We start from the raw sequence: 27,037 nt of genomic DNA, 5'->3' as shown, positions 1-27,037 counted from the left end.
ATGAGTCTCAAACAGACCTAAATGCAATAGTCCCTTTTCCTTTGGCTTCTCTCTCTTGATATGTGGGTTGAAGTCATTGGCTCATCAAAGAAAGATTGTTCTCTGACTGCTTGCAGCTGTCCAGTATATAAATCCAGAAATCCAGTAGGATTTCACTGTTCATTTTCTTAACCTTCTTAAACAAACAAATATCAAGTACCATGTAACTAAACAGTGGTTTCTAGCAAATAGTCCATTTCATCAAATGTATTCAGGGTGTTTTTGCTATTACTTCTTGACGTATCTTGAATTCTATTGTAACCTACAAAATAAAATAAAATAATCATTTTTAAAACTTTGTATTACATTATTTTTGCAATAATTTAATTTTGCATATATTCTTTTTACTTTTTAAAATGGAATATTTTATTTGTTAAAAACACGTGCATTTATTTAATCAATAAATTGTAGATTAGTATCATAACTTGTATGAAACTTTTTTATCCCTGTCCATTTGGCCATTATTGAGATTTTTTTCCCCACCGAGTAATTATATATATTTCTAACCTTCATGTACTCACATAGCAAAGACTGGGGCCAACTGGCTATAAGGTTAGCCAATTGTACCAAATGTAGGAATTTCCATACTAAAATTACCAACTAATCTGGTATACTGCATTTGTTGTTGGTGTTTACCGGTTGCAAAATGGTCTAACCTCCTATGAAAATGTATTTAAAGTGGCTGCAGAATACATAGCAGGTTATTTAAAATAGCCTGTTTTTTTCCTTTGTAACATACACTTGTCCTGCTAATCAAATCTTTGCAAGAGGCCTAGAGCAAGATTTTCAAAGGTATTTTAGGCAATTAAATTAATTTCAATGGGAGTAAGGTACCTAATTTACTTAGGTACCTAATAAGATTTACAAAAAAAAAACCTATCTACATTTTTAGGCACCTGAATACCTTTGAAAATCTGGTCCCTACATATTTATGACCTTAATTTTGCAACTTGTTGTGAACAAGTGGATCCCTGAACGCACATGGAGCCTGCACAAAACAAATTGTAGGATCAGGGTCTAAATTTCCATTTATAAAGCTGAACTGAGAGCATATTAAGTTTCCTACTTATTAGCTTTTAGGTCAACTTAAATTTGAAAGAAAGCAGGCTTCCCATAAATCTGTGAGGAACAGGACACCAGGCTTGGTGGAACTTTTTATTTTCCTTTGAAATTCACCTGCCCCAAATATTGATGTCAATATCTTGTTTACTAAATTCATGTTTATGTATCTGGTATATATTTTTCACCTTAGTATTGTTAGAATTTAGATTTTAGCAACATTCAAGTTTAAAGATGTAAAATATATATTTAACTCCCAAAAAGAACAAAAAAAAAAGCTTTAATACATTAGTATATTAATCTAAAGATATTTTAAAGTTAACAGTACCTGTTGGCCCTGGATCTTCATTAATAAATGAAACATGTGTTTTCCATTCAGTCCATTTCACTTCATTAATCCTGTTTATATTGTATATAAATTATTATTAGCATGAATTATCTCCAGTTTCATAGCTACACTTCCTCTTTTGTTTCTTAATTATTTCTTGGAATTGTCATGGTACATCATCAATACATGTTTTACCAGTATGGAAACAGGGCCGGCTCCAGGCACCAGCTAAAGAAGCAGGTGCTTGGGGTGGCCAATACCAAGGGCCGGCACATCCAGGTCTTCGTCACCAAGTCCCTCAGTCCCTCTCGGAACTAAGGACTTGCTGCTGAATTGCCACCAAAGAATGGAGCAGTGCGATCATGCTGCCGCGGCTGCCTTTCCCCACCCCACTTGGGATGACAGAAAACCTGGAGTCGGCCCTGTATGGAAAGTATCTATGTATTTTGCAGCATTATGCATTGTATTTAGCTGAGACTGTTTGCTCATTGAGCTACTTTATATTTTCATTCATTTGAAACATACTTTTGGAACTCACATTTCAGATGTGAATATGTGTAATAAAATATTATGGTACTATTTTGCAGTATGTTAATCATGTTAAAGAATACGCCATTGTAAATATAATTAGTTTTAAATTAACATTTATAAGAGATTACAACTAATTAACATTCACAGCAAACAGAGATTTAATAAGTGTGTATTAAAATCAAGTATGTATATGAGGAAATTCCCCTTTTTGCCTACAAAAAGATGAATCTTGTATTTTTAAAACTATATATTCCTATCTCTTACTAGCAACTGTTCACTGTAGAATATCCCAAACTGGATTTTTGCACAGTTACCAGTTTTGATTCTGCTTACAAAAATCCACACAAAAGAAGCAGAAATATGATTTTATAGATTTAAATGAAAATATTGTACAGTGGCTGTTATGAACAGACAACTCTTACGGTGCATTCAGAGGAGACTCATCAAATAGTCCTTGAATGTAGTATTACCTTAAACATACTCTAGTGTCATTTTCAGCCACTTTACACAGTTCTCCCAACTGGAATTTTTTCTTCAGATATTTTGGTAACATTTTTTCAAATTCCAAAATGGTCCTGGCTCTCTGGTAATAATAAATAGTTAGTAACAGCATTGGAGTGTTCTTAACCACATTCAAAATTAATATTTTCTGCTTCATATTACATATTTCACATTTTAAAATTATTTTAATTTTCAGAGTATGTTCCCTTATTATATATTGTGCATCCACCAACAAATTTTATTGTGAACACTGACACCAACAGTAGTAAATATCATTTAATACAGAGTACAGATGGTATTCATGTACCATTGGTAGGTACTTTTTATTTTCCTTTGAAATTCACCTGCCCAAATATTGATGTCAATATCTTGTTTACTAAATTAATGTTTATGTATTTGGTAGGTACAAGCAGAAAGTCTAGAATTTCCCCAGTTACCATCAGCTCAGGGAGCTACACCCAGATAGGAGTCAGGAACCCCTGGCCTGGAACCTGTGCTAGAATTTAAAATTCTCATGCAACTCTCTGGCACAGCAGCGCCTCCCAATCAGGGAGTGATGTAGGTAGTATCCAGACAGTCTACATAGGGCACTGAAGAACATGTTCACCTAGGCCGGCTGTGGGCTGAGCAGGGCCTGTGGCCGGGACCCAGGATGGCAAGGGTCTGGCAGTGGGGCTGTGCAGGGGAGGAAGCTGGGACCCCAGACCAGCAGTGTCAAATATCTTAAATATCCTCATCATGATCTGATATTTTCTGATTTCAGAGTGAAACTTTGTAAAAATGTCTAGGTCTTGACCATGCCAAAGGGTATTAAGGTCTATGGCAGGAGTAGTCAATAGGCCACAGGCCAAATCCAGAGATCCAGACAATTTTGATTGGATCAGAAAATATATTTTTTTAATTTATTATTATCGTCATTATTATTATTATTGTATTATTTTCTCTAGAGTCTGGACCTTGACTATACCTTGACAGAAAAATTTGGACCTTGACAAAAAATCGTTGATTACCCCAGTCTATGGTTTAATACTGCAAACAAACCTGGAGTCTCCAAATGTGTTCACTCTCTTTTGAAATATTTTCCACTGTTTCTCCCATTAATGCAATCAGCATGTTCAGAAGGAGAACAAAAGTCAACAATACATAAGTTATGAGAAGAAGAAGAAACAGCACGGGATATTTTGAATTCTGTTGGATCTCCAGATCTCCCAGTCCTATAGTAAGTTTAAAAAGCTCCATCAGAACAGCGCCCAAACTGCTGTGGGAATGACATTTACTGTCATTTGGGCACGTCTCAATCAACGCAGCAAGAGCTAAATAAGAAGCAAATGAAAAATCCATTTTAGTTATAATATTTTACAATTTATATAACATCTTTTATACCAAAGCACAATAAAGTGCAATATATACTAGAGAGAGACACAAATGCAGCAACTGTCCAGCAACATACAGCAACAGAAGATGACAGTTTCGCAAAGGAAGTTAAGAATACCATATCCAGCTGAAACTTATGGGCAGTTTAGTTAGACAGAATGTAATTATATTTATAGGTATTTAGCCAGAACACTAGATTTAAACACTCTTATAAAAATTGTTATGGATTTTTTAAAAACCACAACTAGCACTTGACATCAGCTTGAAAGAAGTAATGTTCTGACCATCACAATGTTGTTCTTATTTATAAAAATGCAAAAAAAATTTACTCACACAAAATATCAATGCTTTTCTCCAGTAATAGTCAATAAATTATATTTACCTACGCCAAATCCCAGCAAAAACACGATGTATACAACTAAAAATTTTATCACATCCTGTAAGATCACCTAAAAGTTAAAATGTTTATGATTAGTACAATTTCATGAAGTTCTCTTTATAGTTACATGTTTTGCAGTGATAAAGACGTGCCACAATCGATACTAGAGTGATTAAATCTACTTATATTTTTAAAAGTGATCACATTAGCAAGTAGGACATTTTGAAAAGTTAGTTGGCCTGATTATCCATGATTTTTCCTGTTGTCTTATGCATTAATGTCTGTTAAACACACTAATCAAGGGGTGAATGTAACTCTATGAAAAGAATAAGCATTACATGTCTGATTCAATTAAATATCATAACTCCATTAGCTGAAAAATACCATACGATTCAGAGATTTAAAAATAAATGTTGCGTAATTTGAACAAATTAGCTAGTTACCACTATTAATTTTTTTAAATTACATAATACGTTCTATTGAAATAAAACATATCTTAAAGAGAAGAAAATGGAAATTTCAATGTGGATTACTTATAATATAAAGCAACATCTAAATTGCAGAATGTACGAGTTAGATAATGCAATTAGAGTAAATAGATAATATAACAAGAGTTAAAAATTATATACATGCCTTTTGGATCATGACACTATAAATTCCCATGGATTGGAAGCCCCTGGTAAAGTACAGCATATTTGCCCATCCTAGTGCCATAGCCAAGACAAGACACACCAGGTGTTCTTTGTAGGCAAACAAGTACAAGAAGACAGAGAAGATCACAAGCACTGCTTGTATAAAACTGTTGAAAAAACCAAACAAATATTGTAAATACTCTTTTACACAGCACAGAAATGTACAAAATATAGCGGAAAATATAATGCAGAACTTCCTTATTTCAAGTTTCACTTCCAATTTCGCTTTCCACCTTGTGTCTAAACTGTGCTGGTTGCAGCTAGGGAAAACTATAAAGGTAGCTCTATATCACTTTTTATTTTCCTCAGTCCTGAGGCCAGGCTAGCCTCCAGTGTAATTTAGAGCAACTTAAGGACTGTTCTAAATTATGCCTTGTGCAATGTCCCCCAAATGATCATTCTAGAGTCAGGGATCACAGAAACTCAGCATAACATTGACTACACCCCTTTCCCCAGTCATATCGCCTATGCCAGGAACAGGAGTGGGTAGTATAGGGCCAGCTATGCTGGCTCTAAGCCACTTAGGGATTCCTGTACACTGGGGGCAGCTGGTTATGCCACTTTTTTTGTTAACAGAGCAACACAGAAGATGGAATGGGTAATCAAAATCTGGCTAACTGACTTGTTTCTTTATAAACAAAATACAATTATCTATTTTGCAGTGCTTACGAAGATAAAAATAGTTTGTATGTACCAATCCACAACAGTGTTATTGGTCAGTGAATGCCAGAGATATACCTGGTGTCTTACAGTAAAACTGCATATAAAATTATGTTCTTTCTCTGACAACCGATAGTCTAAAATAACAAGTGAATAACGGTTAAAATAATTCATTTTCTGCGAACCAAGGAAATGTAACTGACAGAGCGCATGTTATTTCAGAAACAACCATTTATATGCCAGACTTACAATGCAAAGTGGAACCACGCATCTGACAGAATTGACTGAAGATCTGAGGGTCTTAGCAGAAAGATGGCTACACTCTTTGTAGACAGATATATGTAAACAGATTAAAAACAGTAAAAATTAAAAGGTGAATAAAAATTCAAAACCATCTAGTTTACTAAAAACAGCTACAGCATCTAGAATTTCATTCTTTCTATACTGTGTGTGCCTCAAAAATGCTTTTCCAGATTTTTTCAAATGTGTCCTGATTTTCTGCTATTAAAATAGTTTAATAGTTAACTTTACTAATAGATGTTACTAATAAATAACTTTAAATGTTTTACTGAAAAGTAAGTCAGATGTGCATGTCCTTTCTGATACAAATCCTTATTCAATAATACATAAGAATGTAAGAACGGCCATATTGGGTCAGACCAAAGTTCCATCTAACCCAGTATCCTGTCTACCGACAGTGGCCAATACCAGGTGCCCCAGAGGGAGTGAACCTAACAGGTAATGATCAAGTGATCTCTCTCCTGCCATCCGCCTCCACCCTCTGACAAACAGAGGTTAGGGACACCATTCCTTACCCATCCTGGCTAATAGCCATTAATGGACTTAACCTCCATGAATTTATCCAGTTCTCTTTTAAACGCTGTTATAGTCCTAGCCTTCACAACCTCCTCAGGCAAGGAGTTCCACAAGTTGACTGTGCACTGTGTAAAGAAGAACTTCCTTTTATTTGTTTTAAACCTGCTGCCCATTAATTTCATTTGGTGGCCCCTAGTTCTTGTATTATGGAAATAAGTAAATAACTTTTCCTTATCTACTTTCTCCACATCACTCAATATTTTTATATACCTCTATCATATCCCCCCTTAGTCTCCTCTTTTCCAAGCTGAAAAGTCCGATCCTCTTTAATCTCTCCTCATATGGACCCGTTCCAAACCCTAATCATTTTAGTTGCCCTTCTCTGAACCTTTTCTACTGCCAGTACATCTTTTTTGAGATGAGGAGACCACATCTGTATGCAGTATTCAAGATGTGGACGTACCATCGATTTATATAAGGGCAATAATATATTCTCCATCTTATTCTCTATCCCCTTTTTAATGATTCCTAACATCCTGTTTGCTTTTTTGATCGCCTCTGGATACTGTGTGGACATCTTCAGAGAACTATTCACGATGACTCCACGATCTTTTTCCTGATTCACTGTAGCTAAATTAGCTCCCATCATATTGTATGTATAGTTGGGGTTATTTTTTCCAATGTGCATTACTTTACATTTATCCACATTAAATTTTATTTGCCATTTTGTTGCCCAATCACTTAGTTTTTTGAGATCTTTTTGAAGTTCTTCACTGTCTGCTTTGGTCTTAACTATTTTGAGCAGTTTAATATCATCTGCAAACTTTGCCACCTCACTTTTTTTAATGTACTTAACACAGTGCTTTAAGTACACGAGCTTTCCTATTTACTTCATGACCTTAAAGTACATTGCTTAAGTATGTTGCTGAGTAAGAATTTAGTATGATCACCATATTTCAAATCCCATTTTGATCCCAGTCTTTCAAAAAGGAAGGCCTCACATCAATTTCATATAATATCTTACACTTATATTAGTATATATTTGGACCATCAAGAATGATTAATACATTTATGCATGATTAGCCATTAGCTTAGTAATTGTACAATGCAAGACATTATGAAACATATGTTATAAAACATATAACTTATAAAATGATCAAAATTGTCAGAGTCTTTACAAATCCACAAAAGATCTTTATGCATACAATTATTTTATATTAATTCTGAAAGTGTCTCACCTCTTTTATGGCTAAAAATATTGCTGCTATCATAATAAGCACTTGTGCCAGCAACTGCAACCATCCCACATTACGTGTCAAAGCTAATGGGTAGGGTGGAGCCTGGAAAAGAGGGTTAGAAATGAATAGTGGGAGTTTAAAGCTAGTTATTTGAAGGCACAATAAAGTAAAAGGTCCCAGACAAAGGACCCCGTCCTTATAGCCCTCCGTGTGCAGAAATTCCATTGAATTCAATTAAGTGCTCTCCATTGAGGACTTGCAGGCTCAAACTGAAAATGAAGTAAGATTATTTAAAATATATACTTATTCTTTCTCAATTATAAAAAAATATAATTTTTAGAACCACAGCCAGGTCCACAAACTTATGCATAAACAGTTTTTTTTTGTTTCATAACTCAAATGAATTTCTCTTCTCTCCTTATTGTTCTGCTTCCTCTTCAAGCGATAAACCCATGGAGGGAAATTCTGGCCCTACTGAAGTCAATAGTAAAACTCTCGTTCACTTCAATTGAGCAATGATTTCATCCGAGAATCTCTAGTTCTATTTTTGATTCACCAAATGTGTTAAATCTGAGTTAGAGAATGTTACTGCATTTTGAACACAGAATTCTATGAGATTTTTAGTTGCTGTACATACCTCATCTCTTTTGGGTCTATAGTAGGAAACCAATGTTAATATTATGTTGTATATGAAATAAAAACAACATGACATAAAGAACATGTGCCTTGCAAATTTTTTCCATTTCATTCGCAGTAGTGAATGCAGGGGCTCCAAAGTCAACATTTCATGACGGTTCTGTAGAAAAAAAACAAAGCCACATTTGTGACTTGTGAGAAAACTAGAGGTAGGACAAATAAAAAAATATCAACTATATATTTTAAGCATTTCATTTTATGGTCTTTTTTTGTCAGTCTAGAAATACCACTTTGCTCAATGACCCATGCGACAGCTACTCAGCTGGTGTCAATGGGTATAGTTCTACTGAATCCAGTGGAGCTACACCAGTTCACACCATGAAGATCTGCCTGAGATAATTATCTGCCAAATTAATTTGATCTTGTTCTGTGGAAAATGCGATTGTGTTAAAATCCAAGTGTTAACTTCTGTACCAGTCTCCTAACACAGTATGTTTATTTTTCAGGAACAGCCACTTCAATAATTTGAATTTTAGCAACATGCCAAATTCTGCTTTTAAATGGTGAAAATTTCTTAATAATACATTGCTTCTATGCATAAAACACCTATATGTATAGTAAATTTACTGTTTACTGTTTATTATAGTATCCTTGCCTCTCAATAATATTTTCTTTTAAATAAAGGATATATGTGATATCAAATGGTTATCTTAGATAAAATGAGGTGTGTTGAACCATTAGTCTAAGACCATTTTAGATGTCCCAAGAAGAAAACTTAAAATTACAGTACAACAAACTAATGCCCCAAATGCAGGCCAAACAATTTCCCCAGGCCTTCTTTGGGATCTGGACCCACGTGCATTCGTAATGGGACATTGCACAAGCACAAGGGTTCATGCTGGTGGCTCCTGCTGAAACACTGAGACCTAAACGTTATATTTTTACTAGTTTTTCAAGTTCTCCAGATATTTATAACAAAAATAAGAATGTATTGCTGGAAAATGTATTGACTTTAATGACAGGCAACTTACACCAATATTTGTGTTATAAACAATAATCTCCAGTAATGAGTTGTCTGCAGTCGTGTCTAGTTCTGTCAGGTCATAAAGGGAAGACTGAACAGGACCATAAGCCCAATCTGTGAATTTTCTGGAAAGGCTTCTGTTTGGTTTGTCTTTTATTTCTCTACTGAGAATGTATTTCAGAATCTAAAACATTAACAGAATCACATATAAGTAAATTAAGTCTTCTAAATGGAAGAGAGAGTGTGTGGACACTTACCAGAAAGGTACTTTTTGACTAACACATTTGCCAAAATGGCACAATTAAATGTATTTTGTAATTCAATTAACCTTTTGGTAATTGAGAGGAGGCATTACAGATGACCCATCCCTGGGAAATAAATACAGTTTTCTTTAATTGCCTTGAATTTTCTATTAGATATGCAGTCTTTTTCCAATGAAAGCATTCCACTGCAGACTTTGGTATAACTTTTCTTTAACTGGTGACTTTCTAATTTATCCCTTGTTACTCACTAACCAGGTACTCCAAGCTTTTGCTTTGAGAGGTCCACATTCTACTTTTTTTTTTATATAAATCAGACTAATTCCATTTATTTCCTTAGAGTTACACCTGTATAAGAGAGAACATCATGTAATTCAGAAATATTAATGTGTGCTATCAACAGCCCTTGATAGTATTAAAACCAAAATAATTTTTAATAAAATTACAGTTTATCATTTATGATATGTTATTTATTTAATTTTTGTATTTCAGCTCAGACCATGCAAACAGACTGTTTCGTTTCAGGTTATCATATGCTAGTGCAGAACTCCAGTGCTTGAGTTGCAAATACTGCAGGGAAAAGTTTAAATTCAAACAAAACTGATTTTTAGTTTATATATCATTACAGTATTTCTATTAATAGAAGTGTCATAATATTATAAGGTATGCTATGCCTTCGACTCTTTCATAGTCTTTCTGGGAGTGTACCCTTTTTAGCGATAGTCTCTGGGTCTCCACTCCACTTTGCTCAAGCGGGAATCCCACTATTCTGCTACTCTGAGATTGGGTCCATGGCTTCAACACCCAGGGCTGCCTGGGGTGTGGAGGGACAAGTGGGTCAATTTGCCCCAGGCCCTGCAAGCGGCCCCATGAGAGTTTTTCAGGGCCCCTGTAGTGGGGTCCTTCACTTACTCTGAGGGCCCTAGAAAACTCTCGCCAGGGCCCAGACCCCCGGAGCTTCTTCCGCTCCAGGTCTTAGGTGGCAATTCAGCGGTGGGGGGTCCTTCCACCCCGGGACCCGCTGCCAAAGTGCCGGTTCTTTAGTGGCAATTCGGTGGCGGCCCAGGCCTCCTGAATCCTCTAGGCGCCCCTGTCAACACCTGTTTCTCACCATGTATGCTTCAGTAGGTCCAAATGAGCTTGGACTCCTGTTGGATAATTATCCTCTTAGGAAGATATGCAATTATCAAGGGTGTGTAATATTGAATTTTTAAATCGCATTTGTATTTTGTAGTAATGAGGCATTGAGGAAAACCTGTGAGAATCTGAGGGGCTGAAACAACAGAAATAATGGAGCAGAGGTTTACAGTAAATAATCTTACTCTACCAGCTACGACTAATTTACAATACAAGATAACCACCATGGTGGAGTGCAAATTTGTGCATCTATGGTTTAAGTACATGTAGGCAACCTAGACTCTATCTCTCTAGTTCATTTCTTTTGTAGGATATTACAATAGAGCCTTACCTCTAATTTTCCACTTTTTGCAGCTAGTTGCAATGGAGTTAAACCATCTTTATTCTTCATTGTCTCTAAAGTTCTGCTCTTACTTTTCAATAGAATCATATCATACATTCGGATTACAAAGTCATTTTGTGTTTTAAAATCCTCTGCTACAGTGACTAATGCATGCAGTATATTGTTTCCTCGGGAATCTTGTGAGGTAATATCAGTCCTCCTATTGTCCATCAGCAGTTGAACTATATCTGGTTGATTAGTACATGCAGCTAATGCCAGTGGAGTTTCACCTAAAAAATACAATGCACCATAACTATTAATTTTAAATTATTATGAGTATCAGAAATGTATGAAATGTATTTGAATGATTATTTTGACATTTTTATGAGATTAAAACATTTGTACAAATTAAGGATAAGGTTGATTACATTACATTGTTTTACAAAGAAACTTAATTTACATGAAATTGTTATTTGAGGAAAAGCTACAATTACACAATAATACACCTTATTGACAATTTCAGTCTTTACAAACAATTGCCTTTCAACTATTTCTGAATATTTGTAATTTACTGTACTTTGGAAAACTGCTTTCTATTTACCATGTTGCAATTTGTACTACAATTGCTACTAAATATTACATTTCCCAATATTTGATATATTATTTCAGCACTTACACTAAATGCCCAATTAAACAAGATAAATAAACACACTTTCTTGTCTTTATGTGATATGTATAGATTTATGGAGAAGAATATTTTAGCCTGCACTCTGTTTACCCACTAGCTGTACTTTGTGTAAGTAATTCATCAAATTCTCTTTTCTTTCATGCAAGCATTCATTCTGGAAGCACGAAGAGTAATTAGTCCTTCAGGATTCTGAACTGCAGTATTGCTGGAACTGAGGTGTCCCTGTGAGTTTGGATTGCTGGTTTGTTTTTGGTTTTGTTTTTTTTTTCCAGTTAGGTGGGGTTTCTTAGTGTGGCAATTGAAATGGGAAAGAACTCCCATTGACTTCAGTGGGATTTTGGTCTAGTTTTGTATGTACAATAGATGTAGTTAGGGTTATTACCGACCTATCTGCTTATGTTGTGTGCATCACTGTGGAATCTGAGCATCTTATGAATAATAATGTCAATCTTGCTTTTTTTCCTTCTGAACCTGTAGGAGAAATAACTTGATTAATTGGTAATTTGTTTTGTTTGTGTGTGGGTGAAAGAAACTGGGTGTTTGGGGTACGAGAAACTTGTTGAGGTAAAGCAAAGGGTTATGAAATGAGTTTTGCATTTAGTTCTGAAAATGATGAAGCCCATGGCCATTTTTATATCTTGTCCGAGTTTGAAAAACCTATCTTCTGCACACCTCAGCCTCCCTTATTGCCTGATTGTTTCATTGTTCTAGCATCCCAACCTAATTTTTCCATGTAGATCACATTTCACTTACCGAAATAAAATCCCTCATGCTTGTGTTTGGGATTAAAGAACACACCCTGAGAATGGGCATTGACATCTGCTCCTTTTTCTATGAGGGTCTGAGCAATATTGTATTGTCTTCTTTCAATAGCAATATTTAGAGCTGTCTGGCCTGCAGCAACATAGACATGAATCTTTAGAGTATAAAGTCCAGGTTTTATATCTTGTACAGTGCTGAGCTCAATGATGATGCATAACAAATAGCAATAATAATTAATAGTCATAATTATTTTAATTGTCTTTAGAATATTTCAATATAAAATATATGCTGTGGCATTAAAATACATGGAAAAATACACTATAAATGGCTAGTGAATGGAAATACCTTTGTACGCTTCTTCTGTGTACTTTGCATTGATAAGCCTTTCCAAAAAACTATTTTCTTCTCCAAAGGAGAGCAGCATTTTCACTATTTCATTTGTGTTCTGGTTGATGTTCAAAAGGGCTTTCATCAGACAGGTTTTACCAGTATCTGAATCTGTTAATTTTTTCATCAGATAATCTACAAAAGTGAATTTTATGATTGAATTACAGGTGGTTGTATTATGTCTTAAGGGGAATAGGAAGAATTCCAGTCTCACGTTATTGGGAAACACATGCATATAGACTATTCCCCAAACTACTTTACATCTATTCAAGCTTTTAATTTAACTTTATATTCCATACGTACTTAGTGAAAGGACATATGAATTCATGAACAAACAACCCCACTAGATGGATATATACATTACTGACATACTACCATTGTGCCAAAACCTAACAAATCCTGAAGTTCTTAGTCCTTATTCAGTCAGAACTCTCACTGGCTGAGCTGGGTTGAGAATGCAGATGTTCCTAATTCCCAGCTCTGTGTTCATTTCTCAAAATCACATGCATCTCAGTTCAGCAAGAAGAGGGAAAAGAAGCTGGCTATATTCAATTAGCTTCTTTTGCAGCATTCAGTCATATCCACCCTGAAAAGGTACAAATATTCATGCTGCTGTGCTGTGCCCTCAGAAATCACTTTCAAGGTTGCTTCAATTGTTTACCAGTAGGTGGCTTATTGGGGGCCTGACCTGACTACTATATTAATTCTAACCATGATATTCACCAAACACCAGCTTGGGATGCAGAGCTTAGTTGCTCATATATAAAACCATTACTCAATTCTCTACCACATATATGGTACAAAATGAGGGACTGTGGATACTCTGTACAGCTTACCTTGCACGGTCATGTTTCTACATGCATTTGACCTTTCCTTCACTTCCACAAGCAGACATTGTAATTCTTCTATACTGCCCTCAGATACTGCCCTAAACATATACTTCTTCAGCTTTTTTCGGGCATTGTTCTGGCGATCTCCTTGCAACATGTTTGTACTGAATTAACAAAAACAAACAACCAAAAAATCATAATTCTTGGATAAATTTAGCTAATATCAATGTGTTTAATTTAATTTCCATCATTTATTTTTTTATTTAGAAAAATAAATGTAATTACATACCACAGGTTAACATGTCATCATTACAAAAGAATATTTGTGTGTTCCTCCAAAAATAGTTACAAATAATTTATTTGGTGAGAAATGGCCATTAAAGCAATTTTTAACTTAATGAAGGATATGGTTAATCTTTTACAAGTGATTTTTTTTAATTCTCATGTAATGAGAATAAAATTCAGCCCTTCACACTCAAAGCTGCAGTAATTTGACTTTCTGGGGAGCACTCAGAAGGGACAAAGAGTGGAATTCAAATCCTACAACAAAGGGGAGACTACAGGGCAGTTGTGCGACCTCTCTACAACTGTTGTTCCAGCCTAGAAGGCAGACCATAGGGGCGGTTGCCTCTTTGCAACCTCTATGCAGGGGTACTGGGCTACTGGATCCATGTAAGTGCAGATCCAGTAGCCTCTTCCCTGGCCTATCTCCAACAACCACCATAGTAATTAGTGAATTCAGAGTCCTCCCTACACCACCACTCCCCTTGCACCCATTTTCACTGTACACAATGTTTTTGCTCTGCTGTTGAGATGGTGGAAGGAAATTTCATCAGTTTTCAGAATATTTGCTGAATGTTTTATTACAAAACTGATATGGTTTGATGATATTCTATATCAATGAGAAAAGACATTTCCGCTAGCACTGTGACTCTATTCATGCTAATTTAATCTGTGTTCAATTCTGCCATCCTGAATGAGCATATCTCAGACCATAAACTGTTTCCACCAGTATGCACTCTAATGTGGCTGAGATTTGGATGAATCACTTGGTGGGTCCTTCTATTTTGCAGATTATGACAAATTTCTGTCACAGAATATTGGATTTATCTGAACACTGTTCCAAGATTGTCTAAGCAATCTCCAAGAATATAGTACCAAATTCAGTATATAAAATCCCTGAAGTCCTGCTTTTACTGATTAATCTTGTACCGAGTAATTAAAGTGAGAGGAAACTCATAGGATTTCTTTCAATATCTAGTGCACAAAGTCTATTTTAAAATAATAATGACTTACATTTATATAGTGTCTTTCATCCCGAAGGATCCCAAAGCTCTTTACAAACTATATGTACAGGAATCACTTCACCCACCACTGAAATGCAGCTGCCTGTGGGGTGGAATGTGGCAGCTGTTTAACAGCGCGCAACAATACTATACAACAATTTAGGACAGGAAATAGTAAGGAATGCCATATCCATTTGCAAGTGCAGTGGCAATTTAAGTAAGCAGGATACATTAGTTAACCAAATTAGAATTTGGCCAACTTTGTGGCTAATATTTATATTCTGCAAAAAGCAACATGGGATCTTTAGTGACCAAAGTTAGGGTTTCAGGTTTAGACAGCACATCCAACAGCACAAAGGTTCCTACCACCACTCTGAAGGGTCAGTGTCATCTACTGAAACACCAACACTGCTCTTCTTTCAGCGCTCTGGGGTATTCTTGGAAGTTTCCTGTTCCAGTGCTAACTAAGCCCATCCCTACCAAATGTGGTTTTCCAAAACCAGCTCAGCAATTATACGTAGTTATTCTTTAGAAGTTAAATAATATTATGTTTTGTTTGTTCCATCTCTCCCCCTCTGTCTCTTAGGATGGCTGAACTGAAGGGCAAATGCCACCCACCTGCATCAGCTGGGTGGGGAAATTGATGGAGCTGATGGTGAAAGGGGGACAGTCCCAGTAGCAAGGAAGGGAAGCACTTGCCAAGGGACAATAGGTAGCTCCTCTCATGGAAGTGTCTGGCACCCATTGGCAAGCTGGGGGAGACAGGTTCTGATTGGACAGCATTTCCCAGTTCCCAGGATTTAGACCAGTGCAAGGTCCAGGTGAAACCTCTTTCAGCTCCATTCCAGCATCCTACCCTACCCACCTGAACTAGGACTGGGAAGCCAGCCTGATAAATGCTGTGGGTCTAGCCAATCACCTGTTTAGGGGGTCAGGAAGGAATTTTTTCTCCCATTGGCCAACTGGGACCAATTAAATGACTGATATAGGAGGGTAAGGGTATGGGCAGGTAGAATTCCTCCTTTGTGTTAAAAGTTTAATAAAAAAGTTGTGGCCTGCTGCTTAAATCCATGTGTGAATCTGTCCTTATTTTGCTGCTTGAGTCCACATCAATATCTTGCACTCAAATTAATAGTTTTTTATGACATCTTAAAGTAGTTTGCTTTTAAGAAAGGACTCTAAAATGAAAAGCATTCCGTTACCAACAAATAGTAGTGGTATTTGAGCACTGGACAGCATTTTCTTCAGTGAACTAGGAATCAGCAATTTTATAGGCTCTGGCTTTCTCTGATCTCAGATATTTAATATGAGGATGCATGATATACACTTTCTAAAGAATTTATTTATTGATGATAAAGCTCAAATGTATAAATCAATATCCCCTGAAGTCTTATGAGCTCATTTTTAAACCACGACAAGGAAAAAATCAGTAATTCCATTCTCTCACACACTTAATCCATAGAAAACGCACTACAGAAATACATTATGTCTCTCTCCACTTACCAATAAGTGTCTACATTTGTGGCATACTCAGTAATATCATCTTGAAGAGATTGTGGGGAATCCATATCTTCCCCATTTCCAGATGCACTGTAGAAAATACAGAAAAGGTTGAGTGCTTAAGTAGGAGGACATCTTGACTCATTCGACAAAAGAGCTGAAATTAAATTAATTTGACAATGTGTTTTTAATACCATCATTTAACTTACTGTGTGTGTTTTAAAATACAGGTCAAAAACGAAAAGACATTCAGAATTTTATCATGTTAACGAGTTTCATATTTGAAAACCTACTTTGTGTTTTTCCATGTTATTTCACTCAGGCTCCTACTATTGTATTTTTTATTTTCATACTGTTTTTAATAACGTCACTCTTCATGCTACATGGTAAAGCTTGCACTCTTCTTTTTTCCATGTATTCATTATTAATTTGACATCTTCCACAAGACAAATATTGAAATGGCTACTCTGAGGGGGTTGCGCACATGCACAAACTGAAATACAGGAAGATTTACTATACAATATTCTGTGGCGGTCACTCATTCAGTCCCTACTGCTGACTTTGGTGGAAGCTTTGCTATAAGCAGTTCAAGACCCAGAGCTAAATATGTGTTCGTACAATAAAACAATGTCTGCAATGGAGTTTGTATTTAGTAAATACTGTACAACCTTTCCAGATTTTCTCAGTGTTGGGTCTGACTTAAAGGACCATTGGCAATTACTTTTTCATAGGCTGGGTTTCTTTTTAATTTGCTTTTGTGGCAAATTGAATGCTGATGGCACATCTCAACCTAAAAATTCAGAAGACTGAAATCTGCTATTTATCTACGCAATGGATACATAGACAGTAGTGTGAGGCTTCCCACACTACCCTACAAATGTTCCTCTACCCTAACCGAGCGGGACCACCCTTAAAATAAAGATGATGGTTCAGATTCTATTCCAATTCAGTCTGATATCTCTGCTGAAAATAACAAGGAATATAATTATGATGATTTTTTATTTCTTTTTTATTGGTAATTAGGTCTCCAGTCCTCTGGGAACTAAAACAAGCTCGTCAACTAATTCCATATAAACAACAAAACAGCCATTGGAAAAACAATTGGTCTTTATTAACCTGGCTTTGATTTGATTTATATTTTGCCATCCAGCCTCCCTTTTCATAATTTTAAATTTGTCCCATTGACACCTAATACAAATAACTACTAAAAATCTTGAAAATAGAAGGGGCCTTTCTGCACTCATTTTTCTTATGTGTGTGTCATAAATGGCTTTTTTTCAATTTCCTGGGCACAAACAGTCATGTCTCTCTTTTGTTTGAAACATTTTTGGCTATCACCAATACAGATGATGGCAGAGACAATCTAACAGGGATTTTTGTTTACTTGTGCTCCCTCTGCTGGTTCTGCGGCAAATCTTGGGTTACCATAGGCTCCACACAACCAAGGAAACAGTGGGATTTTTCCCCTCTTAATTAGAAACAAGGTGCTAAAAAGAAAAATCATTCAGACTTCAGGGGACTATATAAATTTTAAGTCTGGTCAAATTTTGGGCCTAAACTATTTAGCTGTGGCCCTTTTAAAATAATGAAAGAAATGTGAAAATTTAGGATTAAGGCAGTCACTGCACGGAAAATGCTGGCCCACTGAAGTCAATGGGAATTTTGGCCTTAAGGCAACCAAAATGAGAGGCCACTTTTGACATTTTAGCCTTGTCATCTATGCAGAACTTTCGAGCAGTTGTATGTTTGCACATGTTTGCAATGTGGTTAATAAGTATACCGTATATTATACATACCATGGGCGAATATTTGAATCCATGGGTTTTGAAAATACAGGAGGAGAGGTCTGTCTTGGAGACGAATTGCTTTCAAAGCCTTCAATTTCAAAGAAAAACTGTGAACTGTTGAATACATTGTGTTGAAACTTTATTAGTAGAAAAGCAAGTCAAAATATAACAAACATAACACAAACAAACTGTGCACATGCCCAGCTAGGACTAGCTGTAGGTATAGGTTATACGCTGCATGGCATCACATCTGATGAGGTGCTGAAATAGTGTTTACCCTTTTTTGGTACTGGAAGATCCCTATCTCTACACACATTACCCATCAAGCATTTTGAATCCTTTGTGTTGGCAGACAAGGCAAAAGATTCTGAGATGTCTTTGGGAGACATGGCACCAAATCCAGACATTATCAGAGGCTCCACTGCAACCTAGAGACAACTTTGTATCTGCGTTTCGTGAACTCCACAAAATGTTACTGTAACTCCAAAGAATACACACACATGCACACTCTAATCTGCTCACTGCAGCCTTTGCATTGTAGCCATCATCATTCCATCCAAGAAGAACTGGGGAGGAATCCCGCCTCAGCTCACTGATACTGATGAACACTTAATGAACCAGAAAGGTTGAGAGATCACATATTAAATAACACAAGGCCTTTCCACCATCTAGGACTGAAATGTGCTGCCTCAGAGTATGAGCTTTTACTATGTTTAGCTAGTGCATTGTGGTTTATAGACAGAGGAGTGGAAAAAATAAATGAAAAACTGAACAACATAGCATAAGGGTGCATGAGGAACTATGGTGACCAGCTTTTTAAAAGCATGGAGAGTTGGTAGAGAGAAGCAAATGGTTGGTGTTGCTAGATGCCATTCAAACAGCTGTCACATTTTACCTATGATGGCTGAATTTTATTGGTGGGTGAAATGACTTCTATGTGGGCTATAGTTTGTAAATTGTCTTTCTAAATTTATAAAATTCTTTGAGAGTCACCTTGAAAAATATTCTGGTTCACACAATATGTGACATACTCAGTAGGGTACTAATTATTTCTCCTTTTTTCCAATTCCCGTTGCAAAATATTCAGATGCACTTGAAGCAAGCACCCTAGTGTCAATTTACAGAATGCTGCTGCGTATCAACTAGTGGGTGTATGTTAAAAATAGTGTGATGTAATATCATCCCTGATTAATATAGTTTCCATCTTTGGAGGATGAAAGTGTTAATACACTGCATGTAGTATTTTAAACTTAAATGACCTTTTAACATTTTGTATGTGCATGCAAGTATATTCCCATGACGCAAAGATTAAAATACCCATTATATTTAACAGGAATGTGTATCTGAAGGTATATTGATGAAAAGTGTTGTTCATAGCATAGGAGTACCTAGGCTGAAACAGGGCCCTATTTTGCCATTACTTACACACCACGGACCAGATTCTCAGCTGGTGTAAATCACTAACTTCATTGAAGTCTGACCTTGGCACAGCGGCTGACAAAGGGTGGAAGAAGGGTGGCTTTATGCACCCTTCTGTGTCTCCTGTCCGGGGATGTCTTGCACTGACCTGACTGGCAACCAACTGTGTATTGCCTTAATGAACCTTGAGGGGAGGAAGGAATGCCCAACTCACATGGCACTCTGGCGCTGTCCATGACACAGCCCCTGCACTGGGTGGGAGGACTAGGAGCTCCTTCAGGGGATGTCTATGTTAGCTCAACACCAGAAGAGAATTGTCCTGTGTTGGGAGAATTCCCCAGGGCAGGATCTGCTGTCTTCACAGCTCCTTTACGTCAATATACCTGGCACAAACGAACTACAAGGCAGTAGTTAAGTGGGTCACATGTATCTTGAAGGTTGGCATAATGTGCAGGCCTGAAGCCTTTTCTCTGTTCTGTGGGGGAAATGGCATCTCTGGGACATACCATGAGTAAAAAAATGACTAACTGCCAACAAATACCTTTGTGCTTACATATTCAAACCATGCCACAGGAAACACTAGCCATGAAAGCAACCTAGTCATACTCAAACATCATTGCAGAACTCCTCCCAGTCCACATGTAGATCTTCCTGTATTTAATGATGTGTCTTTAGTTAATTCATACCTCACTGACTCAAAGAAGGTAGAAATAAATTGTACTTTTTACAATATATGTTGCCAAAATAAAGTATAGGAGTATGAGACATGTTGCTTAGGTGAGAGTGAAATCATCTCTGAGCTTGCCAGTGATGGTATACTCAAGGACTGAAATGTTTAAAAGCATTAGACATATACCAGTGCAGAAATATATAATTAAATGGAGTATGTTAATGTTTGCAATTAAAACTCATGTGATCTTTGTTTCATATATAGCAGGAATGTTTGGTGCCACACCCTAGCTCTAATGTAAGATGGGAGAGCCCTCCCATCCTAAGGTTATTAACTACAGATGCCAAAAGCCTGAATCTGGTAAATTAACTTAAGTGGCTTATGATTAATGGCCACATACATTTGCTGTAACTTGCCAGTCTTCTGCAGATTTGCTTCTATTTGAAACATTAGGTGTATATATTGTGACCAATTCAGACATCCTTCCTGTTGGCCACATTGCACTACAAACACTTTGATTCAACTTTAGGTTTACGTAGGACTACCCTTGTACTTTGGAAGGCCAATGATGCCAGACGAAGGGGAGGTGGAAAAAGAAAATCAACTGGTGTTATTTCCCCATTTGGATTTAATTACAGAGGGAGAAGTCAGGCCAGCCCATGAGTTTTCAGATTGAGACGGCTGCTTGCATCACTTCTGCTTAAGGTGATCACTCAGATGATTAACAAAATTATCATGGATGCTAAAGCAATATTAAATTCTCTTGGGGCCTAAGGCCTTTCTGATTGAGCTATATTGTGTGTTGTACAGTCAACAAAATAAAGGAAACAGTTGTAGGGTCAAAGTTTATAAGCCAAATTCATCCCTGTCTTGCAGTAACTTCAGTGACTTTGGTGGCATTACATCAAGGATTAATAGAACCACTTGTATTGTATTTCTCCATTCATAATAGACAAAATATGTAATCAGAATATTAATTAACTGATATAAAATATGCATAAAAATAAACATGGGTGATATGGGTTATTAAGTATGAAAAATAGAGTGAATTGAACATTTTACTGAAAATCTCCATGTATAAAGGTTTTTCTGAGTATTTCTCACACCATGTGCTACACCCCTTACCACTCCCTGTCTCCTTCCACTTTTGACTTCACACCTTCTTGTATCAATCCGTATGTCGTTATACTTGAGAGAACCTCTCATTTCTTTTCTGCCAACACTGCTCTCTTCTTTAAATGCTTCCTTCAAACTCAGATTTTCCCTAAATGATCTCATTACAAACTCTTTCTAAACCTTCCCATATTGGAACTGTTGATCTTGGTGAGGCCCTGATCCTGCAAGCTCATACATGTGGGCTGACCCCAGTGCCTGTAGAGAGCGTGCCTCATTGACATGAGGCATAACCTTGCCAGATAGAGAGCCTGAGATTGTAAGCTCTTCAGAGCAAGCACTATGTCTTTGTCCACATTTCCTAAAGCATGGTATACATTTACAGAGCTATATAAATGCTTATTGTTATTAATAATATCATAAGTACATCAGTTCATTTTTCAACATACACTACGTTCATCAGAACTCTCTCATTCATATATTACATGTGTGCTGTTAGCGATTATTTCAGTGTTGGTATCTGTTGTATAAAGATAATAAAAGGATTTACAAATAGCTCCAATCTGCCATTCCTAATGAATTGTCTAAGGCTGGTCTTGTGAAGGTATTGAGTTCTACCTTTTCCTTGTGGGAGTGTTTTCAGTCAGCTTTTTTTCCTGGTGGTTTGTAGTGGGAGGACCTGATGTATTTGTTCTCTTGCCCATGAGTGGAATATTCTCTTTGTTATCTTTATTCATGTTCCTGTAATTGATAGAATCATAGTTATTTAATTTCATTTGAACACATCACATGATCAGATTGTGTGCATAAGGAGTAGAAATAGTCAAACACAAATCTTAATATTTTTCAAGGTTCTTCCTTTGCAAAAGAGGTACTATTTAAGATATTGGGGATTGAGATTTCAATTTTGGGGTATCTTTGATTAAAATAGGTTTCAACATGAGCAGCATCAAGGATGACATGACACCCCAAGTCCAGGAAAAGTTCAGATTCAGATATATTCTCAGTATGTAACTGAAGGGATCCCATCCATTTATATGGCAATAGATATTATTTCAAGTATCAGAAGGAACAGAGTAACTTTTATAAGCAACACTGAGAGGTTTGCAGCCTGCTATTGATGTAAAAGTCTATTTATACTTTAACCTAGATAACTTTAGAAAACCAGTAAGTTCCAGTAGTCAAGCAATATTAAATCTGTCAGGTGTTGGATCAGCAGAAGCAAGGTCTGAGTAGACAATACTAACACCAGGGGCAGAGCTCAATGACAAATTAAGCCTTTTACCTGGACTCCCAGGGACTCCTGAGTTCTGGTGCCGCTCCCATAAAACTAGCACAGAGATAAGAAGAAGAAAAGTTATGACCCTGTCATACATGAAGAATGGTCATCACAATATGTAGCATAAGGACTTTGGTGCTTGCATCTGCCCATCAACATTCAGAACATGAATTTCATAAGTAGTAATGACTATTTGTTGTCATTGTAATATTCTAGGTTACCACTTACAATCGCTAAGGATAATTTCAAATGAAGAAGTTAATTGTAGCATCTTTGAAGATATATTTTTATTGTAAATAGAAATAGAAAGTTAAATGATGTGACAGTATTTTCTCCAGCAAAATGGTGAACGCACCCTCCGGTACTCGAGAAAAATGTACTGTAGGGAAAATTGACTGGCAGGGGATGGACAAGATGAGCTACAAATAATAGTTATTTTTTATCTCAGATTTCCATGGTTCTGGGGAACCTAAAGAAGATCTCTTCTACCCAATTTTTGGCCTCAACTCTCCCTGACTAGATTGTACAGGTGGATTTTACATTCTTGGGAGTGCATTCCTTCAGTGTTGTGATTCCTGTAATATGGGAATAACAAAATGAGAAAGTGAGATTGTAGAGAGTGCATGAAAACGAAAGATGTCTGGAGTGATAAACAAGGCGTACATGTTATCATTTAGCATGTATAGGGAATAGATAAGTTGCAAATGCTAACACCTGTGAATGAACTCTTTTTGCTGTTTCTTTTGTCTTTAGTTGGAGTGTAAAAGAACTTAGAAATGCTCAGTAGTCTCCCTGCCCCAGCAAGCCTGGGTTTAAGACACTCAAACAGAAATAACATATTATTGTATATTCTGTTTTTGTAATATATATGTTTACAGGAAGAATGTGTAGTCAAACAAATGCAACTAAAAAAAAAACAAAATAAAACCCACTTGGATAAGTATCATAAATATAAATCATACCTGCATAGAAATCATTCACAAATAGCACTAGCAGCATTACTCACTCAATATTTGTTATATAAACATACTATCCCCTACTGTACTAAAGGTGCATAGGAATAGAACTTAAGAGTTCAGAGAACTTAGATGAGGGGAAAAATAGGTCAGTGTCCATCACTTTGCAAATGTAGTACATACAGTAGTCCTCAGATACATGATTTATCAGTTATTAAATTGATACATTTGATCTTAACCCAGCCAAGAACAAATGATTACTGTTCTTGTCTAGTTCATAAATAATATTGTTGTGTATCTATTCTGGAGTGCCATAAGAATACAGAATATTTTATGAGTGCATAAAATACATGATCTCTATCCTGAGGAAAAGACAAATATGATACGTGGAATAAATAAATCAAAACGCAAGTTAGTGAAAGGATAGATATGGAGATTAGCACTGGAAAGCTTCATCAAAGAAATGGGTTTTACAGAAGAACTTGAAGGAAAAAGAAGAGAGCTGCTAGTAAACAAAGAAGAGGGAGAGTGTTCCAAGCATAGAGACCAGCATGAAAGGTGATGTTAAACTGAGAGTGACAGAAGCACAAGAAGAGAGCAGTTCGGAAAGCAAGACTAGAGTAGGAGGAAATAAGAGTACAGGCAAAGCTCTGTAGAGCTGGTTGGAACGTTTTTGACAGATATTTTTTCATCATATTATGTTGTTTTATCAAAGCCAAAATTTTTCAGAGATGTATTGGTTCTGATGAAGTTTTAAATGGGAAGCTTTCCGAGGTCCAAGGAAGACTCTCAGATCACTTCATGAAGGAGAGAGAAACAAAAGAAACAAAATAAGAAAGCTTAGGTTTTCAATCCAAAACCAGATTGTTTCAACGCAGTTCTGTTTCACAAAAATGTTTGAAAGGTTTTGTTTTTGTTCCAGTGAGGAATGAAACAGAGGGGGAACAGAGGGCAAATGATGTTGTCAGAATGTCCATTTACCAATGGACTTCTGTATAGATTGGAGTGATGAGAGGCAAGATGCAAGGAGGTAGTTACAGTTGGTGAAGTGAAAGATGACCAAGACATGGACCTACAGAGGAAAGGACAGATTTTAACCGGTTAACCATGTAGACAAGCCCTTAAAAGTGACAGGTTTTAACAAGAGCCAAAATACCAGGGGGTGGAGCGGGTGACAGTGGGGACTCAAAGATGACATTGAGGTTGTATATCTGGGTGATGGGGAGAATAATGAAGTTGTCAGTGATGCTAAAGAAAGGAGACAGAAGGAAGAATCTGGGAGGAAAGATGAGACAAAGTTTCTACATATCTCAGCTGTGGATTTTCAAAGCTATTTAGGGGCTTTGGATGGTCCGTCTCATCCATAGGGCCAGTTTTTAAATGAGGGATCTAATTTTGCACCAGTAATTGCATGTAGGCAAGGCACAAATGGTAGAATGGAAATATCTAACTACTGTACCTGAGAAGTACATAGTTGAAGATTAAAAGTTTAATCATTAGTGCCCATATGTATTTGCACCAATTGAAAATAAGCACAAAAATTAGAGGCCAGATTGGGGCCTTTGAAAATATGCCCCGGAGAACTCAACTTTCACTGAAGACAGTGGAAGTTTAATGTGTGCATCATTAATTTTGGAATGCCAGTGTGTCCTTAATTTCTCCCTCTCTGTGTTATTGGTCTAATGACTGAACGCTGATCTGTTCACCATTCAATATCCTTTCTTTGCACTACTATTTTCTGTAGTTTATACCATACTCTCTCCAGTACCTTACAAAATTTTGATCTGTAAAATAATTTGAGATACAGTTTGTATGATGCACACTATATAAACCAAAGTTAGGTTGCTTTATTGTCATAAACTGACAAGGGATGTGCTCCAGATTCTCTGTGCATTTCTATTTTTTAACTCTGACCACCTAAGTCTATCCTTATTTATCAGACACTTCTTTCATGACCTATTTGCAGAATTGAACGTGACAAAAATATTCTGCTGGTTCTTTGCATTAAGAAATAATTTGAAGTAGACAGTGAGTATACTTAGAGCATAGTAGATATCTCTTGTACTTTAGATATGAGGTAAGGGCATAATTGACTATACAGAGACCTGATTATGCCATCCTTACAGTGAGTAGTACCTAATCCTGCAAGCAGTCACGCTGAGTAACCTTATGTATATATCAATTACAGTGTAACAACAATCCTCTTGGTTAAGAAATATAGAAAAAACAAATAAAGTGAGGCAGGGTGGAATGGTAGATGACTCTTCTTCTTTGAGAGGCTTGGAAAAACACACTACCTGCAATGATTTCTATTCATTCTTCTTGTGATTTTTTAAAAATCTTTTCCGCCATAAAGCTGTTATTTTTGTTCTTCAGTTATTGTTGTTATTTGTATTACCATAGTATCTAAAAAAACCAAATCAGGAATCAATGCTAGGTGTTACGCAAAAATATTCACACTCCCTTTAATAAGTTGGAACTCTCTAATATGTGACTGACTGGCTTAAACTGTAAACACATACAAAACAACCCACACTGGAGAAAGAATCTGGTCCTGTTTTTCCTCTTCCTTAACATTTTCACACTGTTTTTGGAGTGGGTATTTTGAGGTTTTGTGGTTGGGGGCTGACACACCAAACTATAACCCAATTTTTCCCTATTAGAAAATGAGTCTTCCCATTAAAAGGGGAAAAATAATGTTTTCCTTACAAAACACAGGATTTATCAATCAGAGTTTTGTTTTTTTTAATAGATCTTAGCATCATAGAAGCACTAAGGATCTGATCTGACTATCATTCTACTTCTGGAAGTGAGCATAACATCTGAGTGCCTCAGAAAAAGATGAGAATATTCAAAAAATTTAGTTTGGTTCAGGGGACATTTTTGGTATTTTTTCCCCAAAGAATTGTGAAAAGCCGTGTTCACTAGATTACAAATTACAAAATGTCACCATGGATCAAATAAGTATACATAAAAGCACTTTGTCCATTTTCACCTCTACACACTTAGGGAGTTAAGATTTGTCATGTTGCACAGCCCTGGGTTAATAAATCACACAGAAAAATTACTCCATTTAAAAATCAGGACCTCTTTTGCCCTTTGCCTTTTAAAGAATGGAAAAGTCACATAAAGCCCTTATTCTCCATATGAGCATCATACTGCAATCTATATCCAGATGAGCTCTAAGGTGACTTACCCTGGTTAGGAAGCTCCCTTCATGTATAGAAAAGGTAGTTTATAGTTGTAAGAAATAACTCCAAAGTGGTTGCCACCAGTACTGCTATTGTATCCAAAAAGATGAAACAGCACAATAAACAAAAAATGTCTCTTGAAGCTTAAAACCATCCTAAAAATGTGAGGCACT

The 27,037-nt window shown here is 36.4% G+C and overlaps 1 protein-coding gene across 1 annotated transcript; it reads right to left on the bottom strand.

The window, feature by feature from the left end:
* Positions 1–101: 101 nt before the first annotated feature.
* TRPV3 (transient receptor potential cation channel subfamily V member 3) lies at positions 102–22,842 on the bottom strand. The gene is given in 18 exon segments (XM_030536531.1): positions 102–301; positions 1,427–1,497; positions 2,428–2,540; positions 3,500–3,771; positions 4,215–4,281; positions 4,845–5,010; positions 5,813–5,886; positions 7,618–7,719; positions 8,255–8,413; positions 9,285–9,461; positions 11,006–11,286; positions 12,438–12,578; positions 12,792–12,968; positions 13,670–13,827; positions 16,453–16,539; positions 18,246–18,350; positions 22,057–22,179; positions 22,724–22,842. Coding segments are annotated over 18 exon segments (2,487 nt in total). The 3' UTR covers positions 102–206.
* Between the last annotated feature and the right edge of the window lie 4,195 nt (positions 22,843–27,037).

The sequence above is a fragment of the Gopherus evgoodei genome, chromosome 17, assembly GCF_007399415.2.
Source record: "Gopherus evgoodei ecotype Sinaloan lineage chromosome 17, rGopEvg1_v1.p, whole genome shotgun sequence".
Taxonomy (NCBI): domain Eukaryota; kingdom Metazoa; phylum Chordata; order Testudines; family Testudinidae; genus Gopherus; species Gopherus evgoodei.
This window is presented reverse-complemented; position numbering and strand designations above follow the sequence as displayed.